General features: G+C 47.0%; 2 protein-coding genes across 2 annotated transcripts in view; one reads left to right on the forward strand and one right to left on the reverse strand.

The window, feature by feature from the left end:
• CDAN1 (codanin 1) overlaps window positions 1-14,571 on the forward strand; it is a 31,519-nt gene extending 16,948 nt beyond the window's left edge. The window contains exons 14-28 of the mRNA XM_010150708.1: window positions 242-408; window positions 1,034-1,115; window positions 1,756-1,845; window positions 2,981-3,035; window positions 3,990-4,123; window positions 4,836-4,939; window positions 6,324-6,473; window positions 6,916-6,979; window positions 7,466-7,544; window positions 8,514-8,671; window positions 10,018-10,125; window positions 10,544-10,607; window positions 11,796-11,998; window positions 13,009-13,116; window positions 14,446-14,571. Coding sequence (XP_010149010.1) covers window positions 242-408; window positions 1,034-1,115; window positions 1,756-1,845; window positions 2,981-3,035; window positions 3,990-4,123; window positions 4,836-4,939; window positions 6,324-6,473; window positions 6,916-6,979; window positions 7,466-7,544; window positions 8,514-8,671; window positions 10,018-10,125; window positions 10,544-10,607; window positions 11,796-11,998; window positions 13,009-13,116; window positions 14,446-14,571 — 1,692 coding nt within the window. The remainder of the gene's footprint in view (window positions 1-241; window positions 409-1,033; window positions 1,116-1,755; window positions 1,846-2,980; window positions 3,036-3,989; window positions 4,124-4,835; window positions 4,940-6,323; window positions 6,474-6,915; window positions 6,980-7,465; window positions 7,545-8,513; window positions 8,672-10,017; window positions 10,126-10,543; window positions 10,608-11,795; window positions 11,999-13,008; window positions 13,117-14,445) is intronic.
• A 5,412-nt stretch (window positions 14,572-19,983) lies between these two features.
• On the reverse strand, window positions 19,984-24,658 carry STARD9 (StAR-related lipid transfer (START) domain containing 9). Its single transcript, XM_010150709.1, has 8 exons — window positions 24,602-24,658; window positions 23,868-23,973; window positions 23,108-23,250; window positions 22,505-22,569; window positions 22,212-22,417; window positions 21,560-21,639; window positions 20,979-21,137; window positions 19,984-20,085 (listed from the first exon to the last, which is right to left on the reverse strand). Exons 4-8 carry the CDS (start codon window positions 22,564-22,566, stop codon window positions 19,984-19,986), a joined length of 609 nt encoding a protein of 202 aa, XP_010149011.1. The 5' UTR covers window positions 22,567-22,569; window positions 23,108-23,250; window positions 23,868-23,973; window positions 24,602-24,658.
• Window positions 24,659-24,875: the final 217 nt, after the last annotated feature.

Here is a 24,875-nt window from a genome sequence, read left to right on the forward strand (position 1 = left end):
CACTTCTGCATAGTCAGGCTTATAGGCTTGCTTTGGGAAGTCCCAGTGGGATGTCTGGCTGCTGTCACAGCGTGAGTTTTACCTCTGTTCCTGTGCAAAGAAATGTTTTAATTGGCCAGAAAGTCACCGCTTGTTTGTGCAGAGGGTGAAATCCTCGAAAGAAAAGTCACGATAGAAAGTTTTTATTTAAGTATCAAAAGGTTACTCCAGGCTGCTGCTTTAACTTCTGCTGTCTGTTAAGACCCTGCCTGTACTGGATGTATTGAAGCTTCTGAGACAATCTATTCGGGATCAGCGTTCTATCCTGACCATTCCTTGGATTGTGGAGTACCTTTCCCTTGTGGATTATATTGCTCCTTTCCTTGATTACTACAGGAAAGTATTTTGCCTCTTGCTGCAGGTATACAGGTAAGAGCCTGAGAAAGGGTATTGGTTTAAGAACTTTTCGGTGAAGGTTTTCTTGCTTAGTTGAGGTACCTTGTGTTTGAGAGTGCGCGCTGGCCCTAGTTTGAGGTACTGATAGAAGTACCTTTTATTTTTTTTTTTTGGTGCAAATCATAAGCATTTCTTAACTTGTATAAGGCTGCAAAGGGAGCACATCCTAAACTCAGAGATTAATATTCCATTTCATTATGTGGTGTAAACAACATTCTTTAAATCCCCACTCACTCATTCTACACCCTCTGCTGTGAATTTTAAACTGTGAATTTGAACCTTAAACCTACAAGGTCTCCCATGCCTAAATAATGCCCGAGCTTTCTTTCCTGCGCATGCGAGGGAAAACTGAAGCGCATTCTAGAGAGTTACTTAACACTGGCTTTTCCAGTGTGAACTTGAAACGGCATGTGTTCACATGAATACTAACAAAAAAAAGGAGAGCTTGCTCTCCACTCTTCATGCAGACAAGTAGGGAATGTGTGCATGGTGGCAAACAGTAGAATTACAGAGTGAGTGGGTTTGGGATATTTTTTTCCTTAAAGAAAATTGAGCTCCTGCAATCTAACACTCTCTTGCTGCTTTTGCTGGGTGGCAGGTTAATGGTCCTTTCTGAAGATAAGGAGATGAGTTTCCTGAACAAGCTGCTGATCCTCGCGGTTCTGGGTTGGCTTTTTCAGGTAGAGTCTCCCGTGTGCACACAGCTGTTCCCTGAGGAAAAGCAGGGCGCAAAACTCGGTAGAAAATCGTATTGAAATGAGTTAAACCACTGCAAAACAGCAGCTCGTTGTTTTGCTGTTTTTTTTTTTTTTACACGAGGGTGGGTTTTAAAGAATCCTCTGTGTTCCAATGGGGAGTTATTTTCCTTTAGTGGAATTGTGTGAAGCAACACACAACCCAAATCTGCCTCCTTGTAAGCAGATTGACAGCTGATTCCTGTTAGAACAGGGAACTCTTGTCATAAAGATGAAGTCCTAGTGGCAGCCATGTAATCCTGGGAAGTTGTGGAGTTTTTTTGTCCGATAAAGGGATGGTGCATGATGAACTTCTAAATTCCTTCTGTGCCTTCAGTTGGAAGCAAGGTAACTGGTTAGCAGGAACCTGTTGGGAAGGTGAAAGATGCTGTCTGGGGAGGGTAAGGAAGGTGGCATATGTTATGTGATCAAACCACATCTTCAGCTTTATGCAAAGTTTCTACATAGGGCAGAGAGGATCTTTTTGTGGGTGGGAGGCGGGTGAGATTTTTCAGTCATCTTTATCAGAAATGGTTTCAGTTACTGACTGCCCTTTAGGTTGTAACTACTGGGGTTTCTGTTTCAGGTTCCATCAGTGCCTGAAGAGTTGTTTTTTACCACTGATGCCAGGCAGGAGGGATTTATGGTGGATACTGTGACATCTGCTCAGGCTTTGGTGAGTTAGTGCAGTAGCGTGCCCTCTGAGTCTGTGGGTGAGGATGGACCTACCGTGGCCCCAGGAGTTTAAGTTTTTATCAGGAATTTGGCTTCAGTGCAGTATGTAGGCTGAGGGATGTGATGCCCCGTTGTGTGCAAGCGCCTCGATTGCATAGCATCTTGGATGGAATGTGGATGCCCCATCCCTGGCAGTGTTCAAGGCCAGGCTGGATGTGGCTTTGAGCAATCTGGTCTAGTGGAAGGTGTCCCTGCCCATGGCAGGGGGGTTGGAACTAGATGGTCTTTAAGGTCCCTTCCAAACCAAACCATTCTGTGAAAACTGTGTTACAGCTCTGTCAGGCAGGAGCCACCTCACCTGCTGCAGTGGCTTGCAGAATAGGCAGAATTGTGCTGATGCTGTTTTCTGGCTCACTGATCGTTGCAGTGCAAGGTGAGCTGATGGAACTGTAGCTCTTTCCAGAAATAAGTAATAGTAATGGCAAACTCAACAGAAATAATGAGACTGTAAGAGCAAGGTTCCTGTGTTTGGAGTCACCTGTTTCCCAGTTACATGATAAAGGGTGATGGAACTGAAAATAGTATGAGCAAGCAGAGAAGGAGGTGAGTTGATGGCATGTGGGATGTTTCAGGTAACCCCCAGGCATGCAAGAGGATACATAGTATTCCTTGAAAAATTAGCTGTATGTTTGCTAAGACAGACCTGTCTCTTGTTCTAATTAGCAAGTTCTCCACAGTGTGGCATTCCAGAGAGGCTGGATGAAGACATTTGTGGAGGTGCAGTGCGTAGCAGATGGGTCTCATTTAGTCTCCTCGGTAGTAGGTTTCTTTTTTACAAGTAGCAGCTGTGGCAGCCGGTGCTGGTTTCCTTTTGTATCCGTCATCTTTCAGGTGGAATCTGAGAGTGATCAGAGCCAAAGGTTGAGCTACACAGCGTGTAGAGCAGCTCATTACAGGGCTGGGCTGAACGCTTGGGCTGCAAAGTTCATAATTTTACTGTGGATTTGGAATTTTTATGGTTTTCATGGAAAGGCAGTTCGGAAGCCTGCCTGTGACCCCACATATGGGATTCCTGGCTTGCTGAAGACTTTCTTTCCTGCCTTGTCCTTTCAGCATTTCCTTCCTTTTCTCCCCAGGACTCTGTGCCCTTGGTGGATCAGCAGTTGCTTTATACCTGCTGTCCCTACCTTGGTGAGTATTTTGTTTATATTTGCTGTATGAATAAAATATATTAGTATATATTTATTTTGATTTGTCCTTTGGCGTGGTGAGTCTGCAGGTCAGCTTTTGTAGCCCTCCTCACAACTTCAGGTCTCAGCTGTGTTGCAGAAGCTCATGCAGCTGTGAATAGTATGTGGTTATGCTGGGGGAGGGAGGCTACAAGGTCAGGACAGTTGATCTACAAAGCTTGGGTACAGGGGCGAACTCATCCTTCCGAAAGCTGAGGGAAGGAGTAAGTGTGCAACTTTTCCATCCCAGGGATAGGGAGAGGTGTTTGGGGAGTGCCTTGATCCTTGAGCGTGTGTCTGCTGCCAGGCAGAGGGGAAAAATCCTTTTGTGCCCTGGTGCTTTATCAAACCTGTTGTCTGAGATACCATTTTCCTGGGATCTGACTGCCATTTGTGAAATCCTTCTCTGTAGAGTCCCAGATGGTGGGATGATGCTGTGATTTTTGGGACTTAGCTGCTAGGAAAACTGTGTGTTAAACCTGCATCACAGAAGCTTCTGGGGGTTGAATGTTTCTTCAAGCCTTTTCCCTGGTATTTTCTCCTGAGCCTGTTGTAATTTTGTGTAACTATTGCCTTGTTGTCCTTGTAGACTTTGCAGTTCCCACTGCCATGCTAAAAAGGGATTCATAGAAATGACTGCTTCCGGATCCTTCTGAACAAGTCCTATGTGGCAGGGAGGTTTTCGGAAGCATCCTCTCTTACCTTCAGAGCCTTGCCTGCCTCGCTGTGCCCTGCCAGTTAGATGTGGGCAGGGGGGTGCTCCTCTGGGTTTCTGAAACTCCAGCTTTGGACACAGGACTGAGAGTGTTTTCCAGAGGAGATTCACAAGGCTGACCATGTGAAAGTCTCTCTTGAGTTTTGATCTGTTCCCTTGCTTATGGGGACGCTGAATGCTTTTGCATGTCTTTCTGTGCAGGTGAGCTGCGGAAACTACTTGCTTCTTTTGTGGCTGGTAGCGGAGCAAAAAATGGTGGCTTTATAAGGAAAATCACTCCCACAGCTGCAGAGTCCTTGGCACCCAAGGCTTCTGTCACACAGCGGAAACTGCAGGTAACGAAACTGGGGAGTCACAGGGGGAAGCAGGGCAGGAGAATATTGCTTGTGTGAGGGTAGGGTACACAGTGGTACCCTAATGCCAGGGAGAGAAAAGAATGGGCCTAGGCAGCAGGGAACATGGTGCTTAGCAGTCGGGTATCCTTACTCCTCATTCTTCTGTTAGACGTGTGGCTGGGATACCACGTGGGTGCTGAAATCCAGGTAACTTCAGTAAACACTCTTGTGACTGAAACAACTGGCCTGTTCCTCTGTCTGCCTCCTCTTCTGTGCCGGTGATTAAACCATGACGGTTTCTCATGCTCCGTTTTGGTTAGATCGTAGCCATGCTTTCCACAAAAAGAAGGAACCGGGTAGGATCCTATGGGATCACCAGCCTGTAATTAAAAGAAAGGATCCTTTCTTTCCAAAAACAAACCCTGTGTGGTGACTTACTACTAGGAGGTGTTGTCTGAACTCTCCTATTCTTCTGTTCACCGGGCATTTCCTTCTGCAGTTTCATAAAACCAGACACAAGGAGCTTTGGGTGAAATGGTTAGGAGATAGGGAGCCAGCGGCAGAAAGCTTTCTTTACAGCGGCAGAAAGCTGTAGCGTAGGCAAATCATGTGCCTTTTAGCAGAGTTGCAGGTGGTGGTTCTGTCTCTGACAGTGTTGAGGAGGATCTGGGTGGAGTGCTCTAATCAACTGTAGCATTTTTCTCCTGAACAGGTAGAGTTGGAACAGGCCTTCTTCCACAACCAGCCTCCCTCCCTCCGGAGAACAGTTGAATTTGTGGCAGAGAGGGTGGGATCCAACTGTGTTAAGCACATCAAGTAAGTGCTGGTAATCTGTTCCAGGACTTAACAAATAACTTTACACTTACGAGGCAAAAAGTTGATCCCTTAAAATTTATGTGTACGGAGGAAAGCAAGCTTCCCTCGGTACGTTGTGTGGCGGAACACCAAGGTTAGGTAAGGCTGTGACAGTGGGGTCCAGCAACATCTGATTGCCATCACTGAGGGCAGTTTGTGAAGGGATGCAAAGAGAAGGGTTATATGATCGTGGGACACTTGGAATGTGATCATAATACAGCGTTTTGAGACTTGATATCCCTTTCAGAACATTCTTGCTAATGACAGGGAAGATCTCGGGTCAGAAGGGATCATGTGATCCAAACTCCTGCTCAAAGCAGGGCCAGTGTTCAAGTTGGGTCAGGTTGCTCGACACCTTTTCCAGTGAAGTTGTGAAAGTCTCTAAGGATTCAGCAGCCTCTTAGTACCATGTTCCACTGCTTAATTTTCCCAGGCTTTGTGAAAAATGCTTCCTTATATCCTATCAGGATTTCCCTTGTTCCAGCTTGTGCATGTTGCCTGTCAGCCTTTAGCTGCGCGCTTCCTGGAAGCATTGTTCTGTTGCCTCTGTAACCCTTCCTTCTCCTTTCACCTTCTCCGGGCTAAGTGAAGCCGACTCCCCCCGTCTCCCTGTGTGCTCCAGCACCCCAGCTCTCTTGGTTTGGTGTGTTTTGATTTCATAGAATCATAGAATCATAGAATGGTTTGGGTTGGAAGGGACCTTAAAGATCATCTAGTTCCAACCCCCCTGCCATGGGCAGGGACACCTTCCACTAGACCAGGTTGCTCAAAGTCACATCCAGCCTGACCTTGGACACTCCCAGGGATGGGGCATCCACAGCTTCTCTGGGCAACCTGTTCCAGTGCCTCACCACCCTCTCTGTGAAGAATTTCTTCCTGACATCTAATCTAAACCTCCCTGATTTCAATTTATACCCATTCCCCCTTGTCCTATCACTACAGGCTCTTGTAAAGAGTCCTCTCCCAGCACCCTTGTAGGCCCCCTTCAGATACTGGAAAGCTGCAATGAGGTCTCCTCGGAGCCTCCTCTTCTCCAGGCTGAACAAGCCCAGTTCTCGCAGCCTTTCGTCATAGCAGAGGTGCTCCAGCCCTCTGATCATCTTCGTGGCCTCCTCTGGACTCGCTCCAAGTGGTCAATATCCTTCTGATATTGAGGGCTCCACAGCTGGATGCAGCACTCCAGATGGGGTCTCACCAGAGCAGAGTAGAGGGGCAGAATCACCTCCCTCGACCTGCTGGCCACACTTCTCTGGATACAGCCCAGGATACGGTTGGCCTTCTGGGCTGCCAGCGCACACGGCCGGCTCATGTCCATTTCAGTCCGTCTGTTCTTGGTTTTTCACAGGGCGACGCTGGTAGCGGAGTTGGTTCAAAGGGCTGAAGGCATGTTGCAGGAGAAAGTGAAGGAGGAGGATGCTAATCATGACAAGCTGCTTGAAGAGGTGTGCGCTCATCTGTATGAGGAAGGGGCCCAGGCACTCATCAAAGGCAGAGAGTAAGGAGGAACAGTTACTGAAACTTGTGCCTTCCTGTCTCTTCTGATCGTAGAGTCTGTAAGCCTGATTCAGCTCTGACTGTCGTGCTCAGATGCTGCTAATAATAAACCCTCACCTCGTCTCTTCTCAGCGTGACTGCTGCGCCTCCGGCCTCCTAATGCCATATTTGTAGGAAGGAATTAAGGTGTGTGTCCCTCTGCATCCAGCCCCAAACGGACATCCACTGCAGCTATTGTATTTCCCCTCTCTGGAAAACTGAGTATTGCGCCTTGGTGGCTTGCTTTTTCCTTGTCTGGTTCTTTAGGTCTGGCTTATTTCACGGCAGCTTTCCAGCCGGCTTTGACTGTAAGAGAGCGTGGATGTTCGTACAGTGACGAACCTCCGCGCATCGGCCAAGAACTTTGACTAATCCCGTGGCACATTTTCTTTCTTTTCGTGCAGATTTTGCAAAAAGAAGGGCCCTGAGGCGGTAAGGGTGTTATTGCCAGAAGAGACATCTGCAGCGGTATGTATTTTCACTAAAACTCACTTGAGTTTAAGTCTGGACCATTACCATTTTTCCATTGCTGCTTTGCTTATCCCTTAATAGCTTAGGACAGGGGAATCTACTGATGCCCTCGTATAAGGACTAATAGCCAGGCAGTCACCTCTGCCCTGGGTATTCTGGCTGAAGTGATGCTCTAGCCAGTAGCTAACTGTTGAGGCTAGAATGGTGTATCAGTTGCACTCGTCTCGTGAGGATAATGCTTTTGGTTTAGCATCTAATTCCCCAAGGGTTGATGGGGGTCTGTATGGGGTTGACAAGGTTTGGGAAATCAAAAGTGGGTCGGTCCTGTCTCTCAGAGTAGCGGTTCCCACAGAGGAGGTGGCGCGCTGTTTAAATTTTGCATGCTGAGGTTAAGCCTTTTCCCTCTAGACTTCCTTCTGACTTCTCACTGTAGTGCTGTGGCTGATGGTAAATCTCCTGTCACTTGTCACCCTCCCTGTCAAGGTTTTAAGCAGCGCAGAAGACATTGCAGTGGAACTGGCCACTGAGAAAGCCTGTGGCTGGCTTTCTGCCAACATTGCCGGTGAGTTACCCTGAACTGGGGTGTATTGTGCTGCATGTTGTGCTCTTTTTCTGAGGTCTAGGGGTAGACTTTATTCCAGTGTTATAAAGTACCTGGTCCTACTCATTTTTCTTTTAGTGGGAAGCATGTAGTTGCTCTGTCCCTCTGTTTAGGAATAAGAGGAATGATTTCTAGCTCCGAGGACCTTCTTCAGTAATTTTTCAGGCTTGGCCCATGTAAGTGACGTTTAGTTACGGAGACTCGTAGGACAGTGAGAACAAATGCTGTGGAAAGCTGCTTCTGAAAATGTCATCTAGGCTGACGTTGCCTTGAGACGTGAGAGCTGCGCTCTCGAGCCACCTTACGGTCCACACATACGGAGCGCTTCTGGAATCTCCTGCAAAACAAACACCTCTTGGACTGGGGGTGTTTCCAGCAGGCTGAGGGCAACTGCATGGTCCTTGCACTCTCGGAGTTCTCTGGCAGCTCGTCAGAATCTCTGAAAACCCATCAGGAAGTTGTGCCAAGAATCTGCGAAGGACTATTTAGCACCATTTGTAGCAGCAAAAGTTTAGTGTTTTGGATGCTGGTCAAAACTTATTTTGGTAGAAAACCCATGGCTTTCATGGGCACAGCGGGTCAGCTGGGGCTCTCACGCTGATTCAGCTTTCAGCTTTGGCACTGCCTCCTGGCTTAGCTGCCGTGTGCGTTATTTCTGTGGGTCTGTTATGATGGAAAATGAGCGGAGTTGCTGGCGGTAGCTGGGGGTGATGGGTGGCTGCCTTGCAGAGCTGCGGGTTGAGCTGTGCCTCTGCCCGTTAAATGTAACGGGACCTCAGTCAGAAGGGGTTTGAAAGTGTCAGCTGCCTTTTCCTCATTTGCCGTGGCCCTGGGAATGAGAAGCCAATAAGGGTAGTGTTCGGAAACAGCTGTCTCTCTCACCGGAGGGAAAAGCTGCAATAGGCAGGATTTGTTCCCTGTTCTTTGTAGCACTCATCAAGAGAGAAGTGAAGGCGACCTTCAACCGAATGCTGAAAGTCCCGGGACCGCCCTTGCCCGGCGAGGACGCGCTGGAGTTGCGAAGGGACTGCCCTCCAGGTTGTCAGCACTGTGCTCCGTTCCCCTCCCAAATCATCAACGAGATTAAGGTAGATCGTGCTGGCTCCCTGGCTTGCCCTAACTCCCCTGTTGTTTTTTACCTTGGCGGTTTTGGGGCAAGGTTTGTGTGTTGGTTTTTTTTAAAGGGGATGTTCTGCTTCTAAGGAACTGGCTGTGGAGAGTGTTAAGAAGCACGATGGAAAGATCTCATGTTTGTTTTTCCATCCCACTGCTCACTGTGTGTAGATCAGAGCTCCCTGTTCAGGAGGGCGATCTCAAATACAGGATTTCTGGCAGCGTGGCCGGGACCTTTTTGAGACGAGTAGCATAGAAACCACAGTGTGATGAGTGTTGCGGCAGATGAATCTGTACAGATCTGTCAAAAGATTTGTTTGTCCAGCCTGCATCTGCACCTTCATTCAGCCATAATTAGGGAGAATCAGAGTATCTTCAAACGAAGGCGATGGTGTCGTTTCAGCCTTCGATCCAAGCAGTTTTCTATTCAGGCTGGCTCAGGTTACATTTTGGTCTCTTCTCCCAGGCTTTTCAAAGGTCACTGTTCTTGTAAAAATCATGCAATTATAGAACCAGTGGGAGTAACTCATGAGGAACAGAAGAATTTGAAAAGCCTCACTTTTACGATTGTGTGGGGTTATTCTTTTGCTGCTGCTTTTCTGTTTGAGCAGTGACACTGGATCTCGCTGTCGTCGCGTTCCCAGTAACGGTGTAAGAATGAGCACGCATCTTGTAGCACCTTCTTGCTTGAGATAAAAAGAGGAGAGCGAGGCATGTGAGGAAACCAGGGGCCTTTTCTGTGAACTGTTGCTTTCCAAAGATATCTCTGTGTGGCATCTTGAGATGCAGCTTTTCAAAAACATTCTTTTCATTCTTTTGATTTCCATCCTCAGTTTCTGATGTTGGGTGGCAAATGGCTGGTGGTGGAAAGTGCTGCCATGTGTAAAATTTGCTAAACCAGTTTTTGTGCCGTAACCCTGTGAGTGCTTTTCACACTCAGCTCTTGCTGACACTGAAGCTGACGTTGGGAATGTAAGAGGACTCAGGAGTTCTGTAGCCCTTTTACCCTGGACCTGCTTCCTGCACTGTCAGATTTACCTAGAGCTTTCACAGCCAGTTCCATTTGAGAACGATGAACTGGTTGCCCTCGTTGACTTTGACTTCATAATATTAGTGCGAACTGTGGGAGGAAATCAGCCCTGGAGGTGGTGAGAAATTCAGCTTTCATCTTTCATCTGTCTTAAGAAATGAGGAAGATAACTACCTGCTTTTTTTTTTTTTTTTTTTTAAACGAGGACCTGAGGACGGTGTGTGGAGTGCTGGGTCATAGGTCCAAAGCTGTGCCTGTGGAAGTACTAATGCTGCTGTCTTTTTCATCAAGGATGTGCTCTGCGTTGCTGTGGGCCCACGGGATAAAGGTGAAGTGGTTGACTGCGTCTGGCTGGAGTGCTTGCTGGGAAGATTGAGTCAGACACTTCAGTGCAGAAAGGTAGAAGTGCAGAAAAGCAGCAAAAAATCCCTCGGGACCACTTTGAGCGGTTTTCATACCTGTAAACGTGGTAGCTGGCCTTGCCTCGCAGTTGGGTTCAGTTCAATGGTTTTTGTCTGAGCTCAGATGTGACAGTGGGGTTTTTTTTGTTGTTGTTGGGTTTTGGGGTTTTTTTTGGTTTGGGGTTTTTGTTTTTTTTTTTTCCATCCTGTGTAGAACTGCTTCGTGCTTAAAATTAACCCTTGGCTCCCCTTTTCATATATGATCTCTTCTTGTCTTTGCCTTTAACGGTCTCCTGATCACAGCTCTGTGCTTCTTGCTGTAAATTGCCTGCTCTTCTCTGATACTTTGATCTCCTGTGAAGCCCTGTTTTGCGCAGTGTGGGGACAAGGAGATGACACGGGTTTGTGTTTTCCAGTTCATGTGTCCCACATCTGAACAGCAGCTGGCAAAGTGCACGGTTGAGTTGGCTTCTTTGCTGGGTAAGTCAGTCATGGTAAGCTATTTGAAGCTGAAGCCTGTTATTACGGTTCTCTTAAATCCTTGGGGTCAGAGACTTCAGTATTTAGAGCTCAGGGATGTTTGATTCTCTTTCGGCGTCGTGGAGTCTGCAGATTTTGTTTCTGTCAGTATGGGGTGGTTGCTTTTACTCCCTTCCACCTTCTGCACTTATACAGCATTACACTGTGACTGACCATCCTTCAGGTCTGGGTTCTCATTCCCATCTCCATGGGGTTTTAGGTTCGGATACATCCATTTAAATGTGGTACGTTTTCCAGTATTTCTGCCCCTGAAAAGCTGCATCCGGGGGTTTTATTTGCCCCAAAAGTAAGGGCTTGTTCCCTTAAACTGTATTTTTATGCCTCTCTCTGGAGAGAATGGAAGTAACTTGTTTTCTGTGTGTTGTGACTTCCGTAAGCGCCTTCAGGGTTGTTTTGGTTGTTTGGTTCCCACCCCTCCCTTGCTCTAATGTGTTAAACAGAGTGTTTTTCTCAGCAGGAGCTAGTGATCTGGATGCAGGTTTTTTCTTCCTGGGCAGCCTTCTCATTTCCTTGTTTTTGGAAGCTGCTTAAGAAGTTTTTTGCATGGTTCATTCTTTCAGAAAGCAGTTGACACCTGAATATGATGAGATTACATTCTGGGGGGCAGCAGTGCGAATCTGCCCCCTTCCCTTCGACTGTACCAAGGACGAGCTGGTACCTTCCCTCTATGTTTGGCTGCAGTTAAACCCTGTACTTGCAGGAAGTTATGCAGCTCTGCGTACAGTCAGACCTCTAACCAGCTAGTTCATCTGTTTCTAGATTTAGATGCCGTTTTACTGCGTAACTCCCCTCTCGTTTGGCGTAACACCGAGGTCCTCTTTTAATAAACATCAGGCTGACTTGTACTTAGTCGTCTTTCCAGACTTGGGGTATATGCCAGCCAGCTGGTATTCTGTATCTGAGCAGTATAAATCTCTTCTACGTAATACTTGTGTAGTTTCAAAGCTCAGTTTTGCCTGTTTCTGAGCTCCAGTCCTCTGAAGTTCACTGGTTTACACTCACTAAGCGTTTTTACCTCAGTGGCTGTTTAGACACCAGCTATGCCAGATGTGCTGCTGGACCAAGATGATGACTATGAAAGGAAAATAATGTGGCTGTAGAAGTTCACCTTTCTTCCTTTTCTTACAGTTTCAGACCGTGTTCCTCTGAGCCTCAGGGTCAAGTCCGCAGAGAAGAGCTCCGAGATGTTGCGTGTCAAGTACAATCCCACCTATGGCCTTCTGAAACTGCTGCTTTCTGTCTGGAAGGAGGACTTTGGGACGCCTGTTCCTGTGCAGCTGATCTTCAGCACGAAGAACATGGGTTATTTTGCAGAAGTTAAGCAGCGAGAGGTAAAGCTTATTCTGACCTACGGAGCTGCCTGTTACCCCCCCTGGTGTGACACATTCATGTAGGAGTTCTGCCCGCCCACAGTGCTGATGGCTTGTGTGAAGGAGGGCAGCAGGATTTGCGCTGCTGTTAGCTGGCGTTGCTTCTGCAGGGGTGGAGAAAAAAGGGACTGCGTACTAATCATAGGATCACAGCGTGGTTTGGGTTGGGAGGGACCCTAAAGTTCATCTAGTTCCAACCCCCCTGCCATGGGCAGGGACACCTTCCACTAGACCAGGTTGCTCAAGCCTCATCCAGCCTGGCCTTGAACACTTCCAGGGATGGGGCGTCCACAGCTTCTCTGGGCAACCTGTGCCAGTGCCTCACCACCCTCCCCAGGAAGAACTTCTTCCTGATATCTAATCTAAATCTCCCCGCTTTCAATTTAAACCTGTTACCCCTCGTCCTGTTAGCATTTGATGCCTGTCTGGGGGGCTGTCGGGAAGGCACAGCTGCATTTAGGAACAAATGGAAAATGTCCCGTTTGGCTTGGGAGGTGACGAGGACTGAACACGCGTCACCTTGTAACTGGTTGCATTCCTGTGTCTTCGGTCAGCTTTCGTTTTTGCGTGCATGTCCGAGTTACCTTAGAAGATCCCCAGCTACGAAGCCGAAAATTGCCCTTTTTAATTGCAGGCTAAAACCAGCTTATTTCAGAAGGTAAGGAAAGAATTTTTCAAGTTGTTCTTGAACACACAGGAATTAAACACTTGGTGTGTTCGGAAGCAGAATCAGAGATTTTGAGACTTTAGGGTGCAGTGTACGCACTGAGGGAATTCTGTTCACTCGTTTTGGGTGTTGTTCTCTGGGGTCCTTCATTGCCGCACCCAGGTAAATAATGTGCATTCTCCTTTTGCCCCTTTTCTCCACATTGCAGAGAAGAAAACCCTGAATTATACAGGGATAAAGAAGTGAACGCAAAGCCCATTTCTCTTTGAGTTGTTGATGGTTTTTTTTTTTTCCTCTTCTGCAGTGGGATTTGTTCCTTTTCATGCTTCATGGTCTTGTAGAACACAAACTGATGAGAACCAGTGAAATAGAGAGTTGCTTGCATGGCCTTGAAGAGCTCCCGTGGCCCTTGGTAAGTGTGGGCAAGTAAGTGTGGGTAAGATGTGTGTGGGCAATAAGTGGAGCTTGACTCTGCTTCATCAACAATCTATCCTTGTAGTTGTTTCACGTAGGCGAAGCTCATCGCCTTTCTTACAGAGTTCCTGCTCAGCGCAGCAGCAGGACTGGCTTCCAGCAAGCTTGTTACTAGTGTTCGGCAGCAGCCTGTACTTGTGTGAATCCCAACATTCCCCACACAGGGGAAGCATCAAGAAAACTGTCAACCAGTTTGGAGTCCAGCTGGCTCAGTTACCAGCTCTCGGCTCTAGCCGGAATGCGTTTTCCGTGCTCCAGCTGAGAAGGACGTGTGGGGAAGGGTCTTAACTGACCTGACTTGCGTTTAAACCCCTTTGCCTCCTACCAGCAGAATGTGAGAGCTGTCAGACTATTCCAGCTGGAGTCAACATGTAGGAGACAGCCCCAGTCCCTTGCTAAAATGTGGACAGTGTTTTAAGGCTGCTAAGCGCTTACGTGTTGGAGGTGTTCAACCATTTAAGCTGTGGCAGTGATTTTTCTTACAGGCATTCTCTTCACCATCGGTGTTGTAGCTTGTTGAGGTTTCTACACTAGAAAACCATCAACGACGTGTTTATAGGATCACAGACTGGTGTGGGTTGGAAGAGCCCTTAAAGACCATCTAGTTCCACCCCCCCTGCCATGGGCGGGGACACCTTCCACTAGACCAGGTTGCTCCAAGCCTCATCCAGCCTGGCCTTGAACGCTTCCAGGGATGGGGCATCCACAGCTTCTCTGGGCAACCTGTTCCAGTGCCTCACCACCCTCTCCGGGAAGAACTTCTTCCTGATATCCAATCTAACCCTCCCCGCTTTCAATTTAACCCCGTTACCCCTTGTCCTGTCACTACAGGCCCTTGTCAAAAGTCCCCCCCAGCTTCCTTGTAGCCCCTTCAGGTACTGGAAGGTGCTATAAGGTCTCCCCGGAGCCTTCTCTTCTCCAGGCTGAACAAGCCCAGTTCTCGCAGCCTTTCGTCATAGCAGAGGTGCTCCAGCCCTCTGAGCATCTTCGTGGCCTCCTCTGGACTCGCTCCAAGTGGTCAATATCCTTCTGATATTGAGGGCTCCACAGCTGGACGCAGCACTCCAGGTGGGGTCTCACAAGAGCAGAGTAGAGGGGCAGAATCACCTCCCCTGACCTGCTGGCCACACTTCTGATGCAGCCCAGAATATGGTTGGCTTTTCTTTGTTGGTTTAACCTCGTAACGTTCTTGACTAAAAAAATTAAGTAAGCAAGCCTTGTTGTTGACATCTGTTAATCGGGGTTCTCTGGTTTGTGTCTGTTGCAGGAGTTCTTAAAAGAACTGGAAATGCTGTCCAGAGTGTTTCTATCAGAACATCAGAGAGAAGAGCCCAGGACTAACCCTTGTGAGCTGACCAGACAATCTCCAGGTACCGTGACGGCACAGAGCTAGCGGAGGTGAACTCTCTGTGGATAAAAATTACTGAAAAAGCTGCCAACAGAAGCGTTAGCGTTCCTGAGCGCGTTGTGAGCTCCTTGCTGGGAAAATGCTGCAGCCAAGAGGTCACTTTGTGCAAAAACTGCACCCGTCTTTCTGTCTGTGGACGTTTTGCCCTGGTGGCTCTGCTGGAAGGATTTACATCAGCTAACGGATCTCCAAGTCGGAGCCCTTTAAGCACCTTGATGGTGGCTCAGAGCAGCCCCATATTTTTTTTTAGACTCACAGACAGTTTTTATATTTGTGCAGCAACAGGCTGAGGCCAAGCCCAGGAATCCCTTCCAGTGGACACGCTGCTTCGTGTTCAGGGAGGTGCTTTCCTGGTGGCTGTCTCTTCTCTTAATGTGATTTCTCATGTTGTCTTTTACCCGAGATGTACTGTCAGGGGAGGGGAAAGGTGAACCCCTCTGACATGGAGATGAGCCTATATTTATTTTTCATTGTAAGCTCAACTTTGAAGGTTTGATTTTAATATTTTTAAGACTCGTTTTAAAAGTTAAACCATATTAAATACATACACCACAACACTGATGGCCTTATTCTTAAAGCATGTAGATGCTTAAGTGTTCTTCCATCTCTTGCTGGACACAGAACTTGTAATTTACTGGGGCCCTTACCAGAAATAAGGGAGAAAATACCTGTTTATATTTTTGACCGATGACAGTATTTTTTAGGACACTTTTGTAGTATGTGCACATAAAGAGCAGCTGGCTGGTATTCACTGTTTTTTATAATCCTTCTTGCCTTGAGTTTGGGTTTTATCAGACAGGAAATGCTGCAGCAAGAAACCTACAGCCTGGAAGAGACAACAAAGGTAGTGAAAACAGCCCTGTGATGTTCTCTGAAGAGCTGGTTTTGGAGAGGAATCCTTTTTGGGGAGGGGGACAGTGGGTGTTTTCTGCCCCCCCAGACAGATCATCACCAAGGGTGTGACCTCCTGTTCACCCCCCAGGGTGTTTCCTTAAACTGGGGTTTGTGGTAGGGGCTGGTGGTGGTTAGGTGCTCCTTAGCTGTCTCATGGGATATTTTTTCCCCCCCCTGTAGCAGTGAGGATACTATTTCCTTGTGTCTAGGAGTGTCCGGTTAGTGCAGGTTTTTTCCAGAAAGCAAATACTGTGTTACATAAGAACAGTTCCTGGACAACGTGAAGCCCAGGGCTTTCTAGCCTGCTAATGGTATAAGGTGAGAAAAGGTAAATACCTTGGAGTCAGTGATTTAAGAAGAAACACAACCAGGACTAAGGAGAGCGCGCTGTGGCTGCTGTTAAAATGTATCTGATGCTGAGAGAGAAACCAGAGGCACGTCAGTGTTTGAGCTCTACCGAGACTTCTTGAGTGGGTTACTACGCGCTCTATTTCAGGACGTGGCACGTTCCCTCTGCGCACCCCACATAAGGGCTGTTCTGATGTGGGTGAAGCAGAGGGTCCCTGGAAGTAGGCAGGCTGCATAAGGAGGTGGTAGTACCAACTGCAATGGCAAGAACACCCTATCGTACCGTACCCGCTCCCCAAGGCTGAGTGTTACGTGACGCTAAGCTGCAGCTCTCGCTTGAGGTGGTTGTCACAATAAACATGCTTAAATGTCCTGTTCTGTGTTCAAGCTGTCGATATATAACCTCTTTGCAGTGGGGCAAAGAGCAAAAAGGTGCCTTGCCCCAAAGTGTGGGGCAGAGAAGGTGTGGTACTCCCTCCTGTCCAGCCTGCTACTGCTTGGCTTATCCTGAACTATAACTGTTAAATAAGGGGAGGTGGAAGGGGGAAGAAGCTGGAATCTGTAATGGTTAAAAAGGTGCTCTCTGATCTGGAAGTGACTTTATTTAGGTATTGTAAAACTGCTGGCATAGATACCATGGCCACAGCTGTTTTCATGAACTTGACGTACCCTTCTTTAACACAACATGCTTGAAAATTCTTATTTAAAAGGTGACCAAGCCCCAGGACAGGTTTGCCATGTCCAGAGAGCACAGTTGTGCCCTATGGGGTAGAAGGCAGTCAGCTTTTCAGTGGGAGCCAGCAGGTAAGAAACACCTCTGTTCCCACGGTCTGAGCTCACAAAGCAGTCACTCTACTTCCTGGGCATCCCAGGGCACATGGCTGTGGCTGCTCTGCGAAGCCAGAACCTAACCCTGTCACTAAACCTTAGGACCAACTGTACAGCACACTGTTTCCTGACGAGGGATGCCCAGCGGTGGGACCGCTCTCGTGAGGGTGCACGAGCATGCAGTCCCACGGGGCTGGCAGACTCCGTGGGGTGTGAGCGCTTCAAGTGTCATACCTGTTCCCCAGGCACTGGCTCTAGCTGCGATGCCAGCGCTGGGAGGGAGAGGAGAGCTCACAGGAGGCTCCATCAGCGGTGTGGCCTTCCTTCTGTTGGTCTTTCCCCACTGCAAACTCGCAGCTCTTGAAAGAAAATGAGGAGAAATGGCATTGCGTTAACTTCCTTCTGGATGGCCACGGCAGAGGGGCTGCGGAACTGGGCTTGGGAAAAAAGCTTCAGCACAAAACAGACCCTTTGCTTGGGCGAGGCACTGCGTCACAGAAGCCCCATTCAGGCAGCGACCGGCTTCTTGACCCCTGTGCCGCAAACAGAGTCGCTGCACACTCCTCGGTGGGGGAGCAGGAGCCCTGCACCTTTCACCGCAACCTCGCCTGGCATCCTCTCTCCATCCAGCCTAAATACTCATCTCGAGTAGAAAACAGCTCCTGCGGAAGCACGGTTCTGTCCACGGGTATCTGAGCTGGAGCAAAGCAACGTGGGGCACATTTTCTTGCGTAAAAAATACCATTTATTGGGGATATGAAAATAGCAATCTTGATTAAGAGCAGAGATGCGGCAGGAGGCGGTGCAATACCACTGATCACCTACTGCTCAGCAGCAACTTACAGGACGTTGGGTTTTGCCCGTTGGAGATGAACAAATTGGAGATCTGCTGGGTTGTTTCTTCCTTCCAAACCAACCAATGCCGTGCATTGACAGGTACCATAAAATGTTGCATTTGCAAAAGAAAACATTTATATAAATAGGCTTTTTAGTATCAATTGAAGATTGTATTTAAAAAAAAAAATTACATTAATTCAATACTGATAAAAATAAAACTTAGCTTTCATAGCATATAAAACCGCTTCAAACCAAGCATATATAAATAACTTAATCTGTAAACATAGAAAAAAATCTTATGTGGATATAAAAATAAACATCTGATGCACTGTACAAGAAGACATTATCCTTCATAGACACTGGCATTGTTGAGCAACAGGAGTCCCCCTAGATGTTTTTCCTACAAAAACTGCTTATCACTAGTGCCGTGTCCAAAACAAAAGAGAAAACAAAGCGAAGCACTGAGCCAAACATTTGTGGATTGCGTGGAGCCCTCCCCTCCCCCTCCTGGGAAGCGGTGGAGGCAGCACTGGGGCCACAGCCAACACACTGTGCTGCCCTTCCTACTCATTTTTGGTAGGGCTTTTATCTACTTGTAATGTACTTGAGAGCCTTGTTTGCTCTTCCTTTCCTGGGTTCCACCAACGGGGCGGGGTGCAAGCGGTTGCAACTCTGGAAATCTCTCTTTTTCACTCAGTGACAGAAAATCTCGTTGGCAGGTTGCCCCTTTTTCCTGGCTGGGCTACGGACGATGCGCGACACAAAGCGAACCGTGCCACGACTCGGTTTGGCAGGCTTTTAAGAAAAGGCTGAGCCTCCCCAGGAGAGAACAGTAACATGTTGGTGTTGAGATTGGAACCACGCCCATCTAAAGCTAAAACAAATCTGTAAGTGAAAGGTTTTGTTAGCTGGGGGGGAGGCCTTGGGCTGGTCCATCTCAAAAACGCTCTTAAGTATAGATTTCAAATAGCTACTCTCTTTTAAAATTTAATACATTAATCACAGGACGTAACACATAGAAGCTGAGAGCCAAAATTACACCTGTGCAAAGATACAGTACAAACAGGTCTTGCCTTGTGAACTCAAAGACGGGAAGTGCCGCTGACGTCACCGTATGCTGGGAGGTCGCACCTTCGACTGAAAGGAGCCACGTTAGCAGCAGACGCTGACTCTGGAAAGGTGGATGCTTGAATTCACATCTCTCACTCGACAGATTTAAAGTGCAACAGCTTCTTGAAGAAGTGGGCTTTTTTGAGCTAAAGAAAGCATATCGCAGCAGCTTTTATTGCTTAGAGAAGGTATCTGAAGTGATTCTTCACTGTTGTGCTGAAGAGCTACGTAAAGTTATTCAGATATTTGAGTTGGCTGGCGGTTTGTTTAATTTTAGGAACGTGTGACTGAACTAGGGAGGGCGTTGAGCAAACACGTAAGGCCCGACAACAGCAGGATTGGGCAAAACTCAACAGAAATACTGCATGGTAACAGAAGGGGAGGAGTCGTTACTCGCTGCAGTGAGACAGCTGGTTGTGTTATGAGCCAGGTGCGGTGAGACTATGACCAGTTGGGATTTCCAACTCTTGATGCATTTGGGTAAAAGCGAAGAAGGGCTGGTGGAAAAATGCTGGAGCTACTCCTACTTGCAGGATTTAAATTCTAGAAACAAGCTGATTACTCAGCACTACTCCCTACTAATGACGAAGTGTCAGTGGTTACCGCTGTCAGTTTGGTTTCTTTATTTCGAAGCACCTGGTTCTGCAGTGCAGTAAAACTGCGTCCTGAGCTGTGGTGATTTCCACTGATGCTGCATAGTGTGGTGGCCTTCTAAACGTAGACCGCCTGCGACAAGTCAGCCAACTACATGGGAAAAATCTCTCCACGGTGGAGGATCACTAGTGGGTATGGTGCTGTTTTAACCTCCCTTTGTGAGGAGGTAAATCATTTAACACTTAGCTGGCTGACTGTATCTACACCGTTAAGAATTCTGCATTGGATACTTGTCTCGGCCTTGGAAAGTGGCTTTGCAGCTCTACTCGGGAACGTGTGAAAGGTCTCGAGCCATACCAACTAGCAGCGGTACGCGTTTGATTGCTTCCGCTGCCTAAACTGAAAGAAATGAGGTTGAGCTTCGAAGCTCCTTGGAAACAGAGATTAAATAACACGCTTCTGCATGTAAGATGCTGGCTGTTGTAAAGCAAAGTCTCCTCCTCTGCTCTTTATGGTGACAGCGCACACTTTCCTGCTGTTCTGTAGAGCTTTTCCACAGCTGTCTCCAGCAGGACAGGTTCCCCGTGAAGCTGGCTGGGTGTCTGTTGAGCAATGTCGGCTAAGATAAATGAACCTGGACTTTCGTGTGGTCCAGCGTTTGCAATTAAACTCCTCAAGTGAGGCTTGACGGGGACTGTCCTGTGAGCCAGCGTGTTACATTACCCTTAGAGGGGCTTGTGTCTCTCTGTGAGCTTTCAGCTGCTTGGTCCAGTCTTGTCCCAAGCACTAACTAGCAAGAAAGTGTGCCAGTCGAGCTATCACCAGGGGCTGTCGCTTGGCAATGGAGCTCAGGAGTCTTGCAGGGATTGCTGGAGCACCAAGATCCACCTGCAGGAGTCAGAAGAAAGGCCTCATGTTGGGGGTGAGTTGTACCCGTTTTTGACCAAAACACTTCTCCAGCCTGCAGTAGCACTGATGTTGCAAGTATGCATTAAGCACAGAAGTATTTACAGCCAAGTGATCCCGTCGCACTGTGCTTTGTAGCTCTTCCTTCCCAATACTCCACAGACTTTCAAAGCTTTGCTACTTCACGTTACTTTCAGCAGGTATGAGCCACGCTGCTTTTGAGTGTGAGCTTAGACAGATCCAGTGTCCCTGAAAATGCATATGCACGTACTGAAGCGCGGTATGAAATGCATATAAAGTTTTGAAGTGCATATACATTATGCATACGTGGTAAAGTGCATCTACTAATCACTGCAATTTAAACATTGTATGTTTTAAACTGTATTTCAAAACCATGTTTTATATAGGTAAGTTTAAAGGACAAATTCCACAGCTCTCAGAGGAGAACTTTAAAACAAATTGCACAGCACGGTATTCTCTTCTGGACATTAAGTACTTGGTACCCCTGTCTCAAAAACAGCCTACTTTTCAGATGAGTCTTTAATAAACAGATGCCAGGATTTTCTTATTCTTAACTGGCATCCTAATCTTGACTTCTCTTTTGTATCTGTTAGGCGTGAAGACTCAATCACTTCAGTTACACAAAGTATTGCCATGCGAACTTGGGATCACGTGCTTAAGCACAATCCTAGTAAGACTCTCTCTACATTACCTCCGCTTCACGCCGCGTGACATACGGTGACTTTTACAGTTTGTTCGTAAACATTCTGGAGCACAGCATAAGGATTATATATTTTTGTTACTTACCAGCTCCTAAGCATTCTGGGATGTAACGGCTTTTTGCATTCCCAGATGGATATACAGCGCAATCTTACCTGTGCCATGTAAATAACTCTGGTGATATCTCTTCCGTTCACTACATCAGGTTCCAGTATCCAAGCACTTGGCAAAATCTCCCCTCTCACCACTTCTTTACAAGGGTAGGGCATGGATGCATCATAGACAGACTGAACAGCCAAGACAGACAAGTTCTCCTGCATGTGACAAAGTGCAAAGATGACCGTTTGAAACAATTGGATGCATATAGCACTGTTTTCTTTGTTTGCCATGAGGCTTGTTTCTCATATTACTCACTGAAAAGAGCTCTTTTGATAAGAAATAATATTTCTCATGTTAGTTATTGAGTATTTTTTTATAATATCGTAATCTCACATTTGTAACCAGAATACACTGTGTAACACTTGTGTTTCTGCCTGATGGGGCTTGGTTGACGACTGTCATTCACAAGAGGGTTTTATACATAACACACTCGTGTCCTATCAGCATGGCTTTTCTTCCTATTGTACTGTTGCTTCTGGAAATAGGAGCATGGACTTTCCTTCCTTCTCCCTTTTGTCCTGAACCACGAGTACAGGATAACTAGGCCTCTAGGCTTCAGCGAGAACATTCACTTTACCTCTTCAGCTTCTACAGTAATGCAGCAGAAATCCCGGGGTTGCTTTAGGTAACACAGGGAGGCATCAGTCACTAAATACACTGTGAAAAAAAAACACCCAAAAACAACAAAAAGGGGAAATTAGACTTTGGCAACTTTAACTTGTCACATTTTCTCCCACCCCTTAAATACATGTGCACAGTTGATTTTGATTTCTTGTTCCTTAAGAGCAGAACTTTAGTTAACGTGCTGTAGTGTGGCACTAAGATGCTTTTCCATACCGCCTTATGACTTATTTGGGCTTTTAAACCACTGTCTCTAGCTGTACTTCTGCAGAAGATGCGCTTGCTATTATCTTTGCTTTGCAAAGGTGTTGCAAAACTCAAGTTCCCATATTAAATAATGGAATTATTTCATTGCTTCAGGTTTGAATAAATAAGATGATTTTAAGTTTCTTTCTGGCTGACAAATGGAGCTGTGAAAGTATGTAATGATAACGGCAGCAAATCATCTCCCATCCCTGGAAGTGTTCAAGGCCAGGCTGGATGAGGCTTTGAGCAACCTGGTCTAGTGGAAGGTGTCCCAGCCCATGGCAGGGGGGTTGGAACTAGATGGTCTTTAAGGTCCCTTCCAACCCAAACCAGTCTGTGATTCTATGTGTCTGGCTACTCACCCAGCTGGATGTGGCTGGTTACCTTCCTGTGTATTCGAGCTGTGTTGATAGTTCTGTCGTACAGGTGCCTTTTGCCAGGATCTCTCACTAGTCCCCACACGGAGGGAAGAGGTCTTTCTATCACTCCCGCTCCCAGAAACCCGTGCCTTGTTGCTGAAGGGAAGACTTTGTAGTAAACCAGCACCTCTTTTTCTGTACACTGATATCTGTCAAAGACAAACGAAAGGCATTTGCACAAATAGGGCCAAGTACATAAAAAGGCCTCCCATTAAAAAGACCCGCCGTGAACTTACTTCCAACCAGCTGCTGCCTGGCACGTGTAGAGATTCCTCAGGTTCTGAGAGCATGCTGCCATTACCTTGGGAAAATGCACAGGTAAGAGCAAGTTGTATGAGCTATAAATGGTGTTCACCTGTTGCACGCTGCTACACTGTCTTTTACTCGTCCTAAGCTGGCTTTACCGCAGAAGGAATTAGTTCTGTGATGCCAGTAATCCTTAGGGAGTATTAACAGCCAGGCTGACTTGGCTCATTTTCTCTGCTGAAGCGAGTCTCTTGGCTCTGAAAGATGCAGTTAGTGCGTTTTCCTTCCGACTGCACACTCACACCTAGCCATACAGACACAAAAAGCCTGCGCTAGAGGAAGTCTCGGATGCTGGAGGCGCTCAGCTTCGCTCAGACAGTTCAGCTGAGGTGCAGTAGGCTCTTCTGGACTCCAATGCCGCAGCCTGGCTTGCTTTCCCCCGCCACTTACAACTGCTCTGCGTGCCCCTCCGTAACTGATACACAGGTAACTACTATTGGCACTGTGGAAGACCAAGGCTTGTCCCACACCCTTGTGCTCTAACTTCCAGTGGGAGGGATGGGAATAGGTGAAAACTGTGCTTATTTACTCACCTCAGTGGTAGCGTTAGCCAGGATATGTTTAGATAAATCTTGGTATCCTTTTGTTGAAGAGGAGCTGACAGAAATGGTTAATCCATGAGTGAACCTACAGCTGATGCTACTAGAAGGAAGGGGTGGCTGAATTCTGCTGGCTTCTGCAGGAAACAAAAAAGCCACAAGGGAATAAAAAGAGAAAAAGGAAAACCACCGCTTTCCTGCAGTTGTCAGGACTTCCTTAAACCCTCTGTTGCAGCACCCGAGCCTCAGCATCGTGCTGCAGGACCGAGAACATTCCTGGTCTAGACAATCTGTGTAGGGGTGGTTGCACTGCAGTTATGTTTTACATTACTCAGGTTTAATGGCTATTACCCCCTTGTCCAGGACACACGTAAGCGCTAATTAAATAAATAACCTAACGAATATAGGCAACAGCAGTCTTGGGGATTAAAAATAAAACTGTGCATGGACAATCCTGTACTCGGTGCAGCTTTAGCTTTCTCTGGTTCATCAAAGCATGACCCTCACACCCTCTCAGAAGATGATGTTAGCACATCAAAAGACCAACTTCAGAGGACTCAAATCACCGTCTACTTTTTCAGGAAACTCTAAGCAAGCTCTGGCTGCTGGGTGACAGTATGTTTCTGAAGTCGTGTAACGCTAAGGACATCCCCAAAATGCCTAGAATCAAATTAGATTTGGATTTGCATAAGTGACAAATCTCGTCAGGCTTTGGCATAAGAATCAAACATAAGCAGATGTATGTTCTACTCACCAAATGTTGTATCCTTCTGTAGTTGCTCTAGCACATAGAGCTGACTATTTCTAACAGCTGAACGACCTCGTGTATCTCTTGAAAGCAAAGGATTTCCAGTGGAAACCTGATTTAGGAAAGCAGAAGCGGGGGCTTTTGGTGTGAACTGAGAAAACCAAATGATGTTAAATAGCAAGTGGAGTATTTATAGCAAGTCTGCCTTACAAGGTTGGCAGCTTCTCTGTATCGTAAGGTAACTCCTTTGCCTCTCCCCTGGTTCTGAAATGATACCCTGACTCCGGGAATTTAGCGAACCAAGTGTGAGGAGCTGACACAGAGGCATACTCCAAAAAGAAACTTCAGGAAAGTTCACATTCACACACACACACACACTCTTTAAGTCAATGTATGCATCACTGAGGGAGACACACTGAGACTGTCAGATTCTGATTCATCACAAGAAAAAGCTTGTTTCTAAAACGTGGCAGATTACCGACAGTAGTAACTCTCTGGCTTTTATCTGTAAGTTTAAAAAAAGCAACCTCAGAAAAACAAGAGCTTCACCATCCTTTGCAATTACACGGTAAAGCTCCCTCCACTCCATGTCACCCCTCTGTGTACTAGTGACACGAATATGTCCTGCCTGAGAGCTGTGACAGAATACAAACCATCTCAAAAAAGGTTTCTGTTCCTATATTGTCTGTTACTGCTGAAGCATCAGGAGATCTCAGTGCCACAGGCCGCCTGTTTCTCACCTGTCCTTCCTGACTGCTGAGGTTACTTGCAGTACACGTAGCAGTATTGCTGCTATTGTAACCAGATGTTGGGCCAGAGGAGAGGCTGAGGCTGGAGTCTGTACATAAAGTGCTTGTACTCGCAAGAGTCTTCAGCCTTGCTTCTTCCTGTAAAAGATACCACGGCATTAGAAAGAAAACCAACCAGACGCAAACCCTACCTCGCACAGCAGCTAGCCAAATCGATGATAAACGAAAGGGGAACAATGAGAAGTCCAGTTCCGTTGAAGGAGTG

This window comes from Eurypyga helias, unplaced genomic scaffold (genome assembly GCF_000690775.1).
Source record: "Eurypyga helias isolate BGI_N326 unplaced genomic scaffold, ASM69077v1 scaffold27904, whole genome shotgun sequence".
Taxonomy (NCBI): domain Eukaryota; kingdom Metazoa; phylum Chordata; class Aves; order Eurypygiformes; family Eurypygidae; genus Eurypyga; species Eurypyga helias.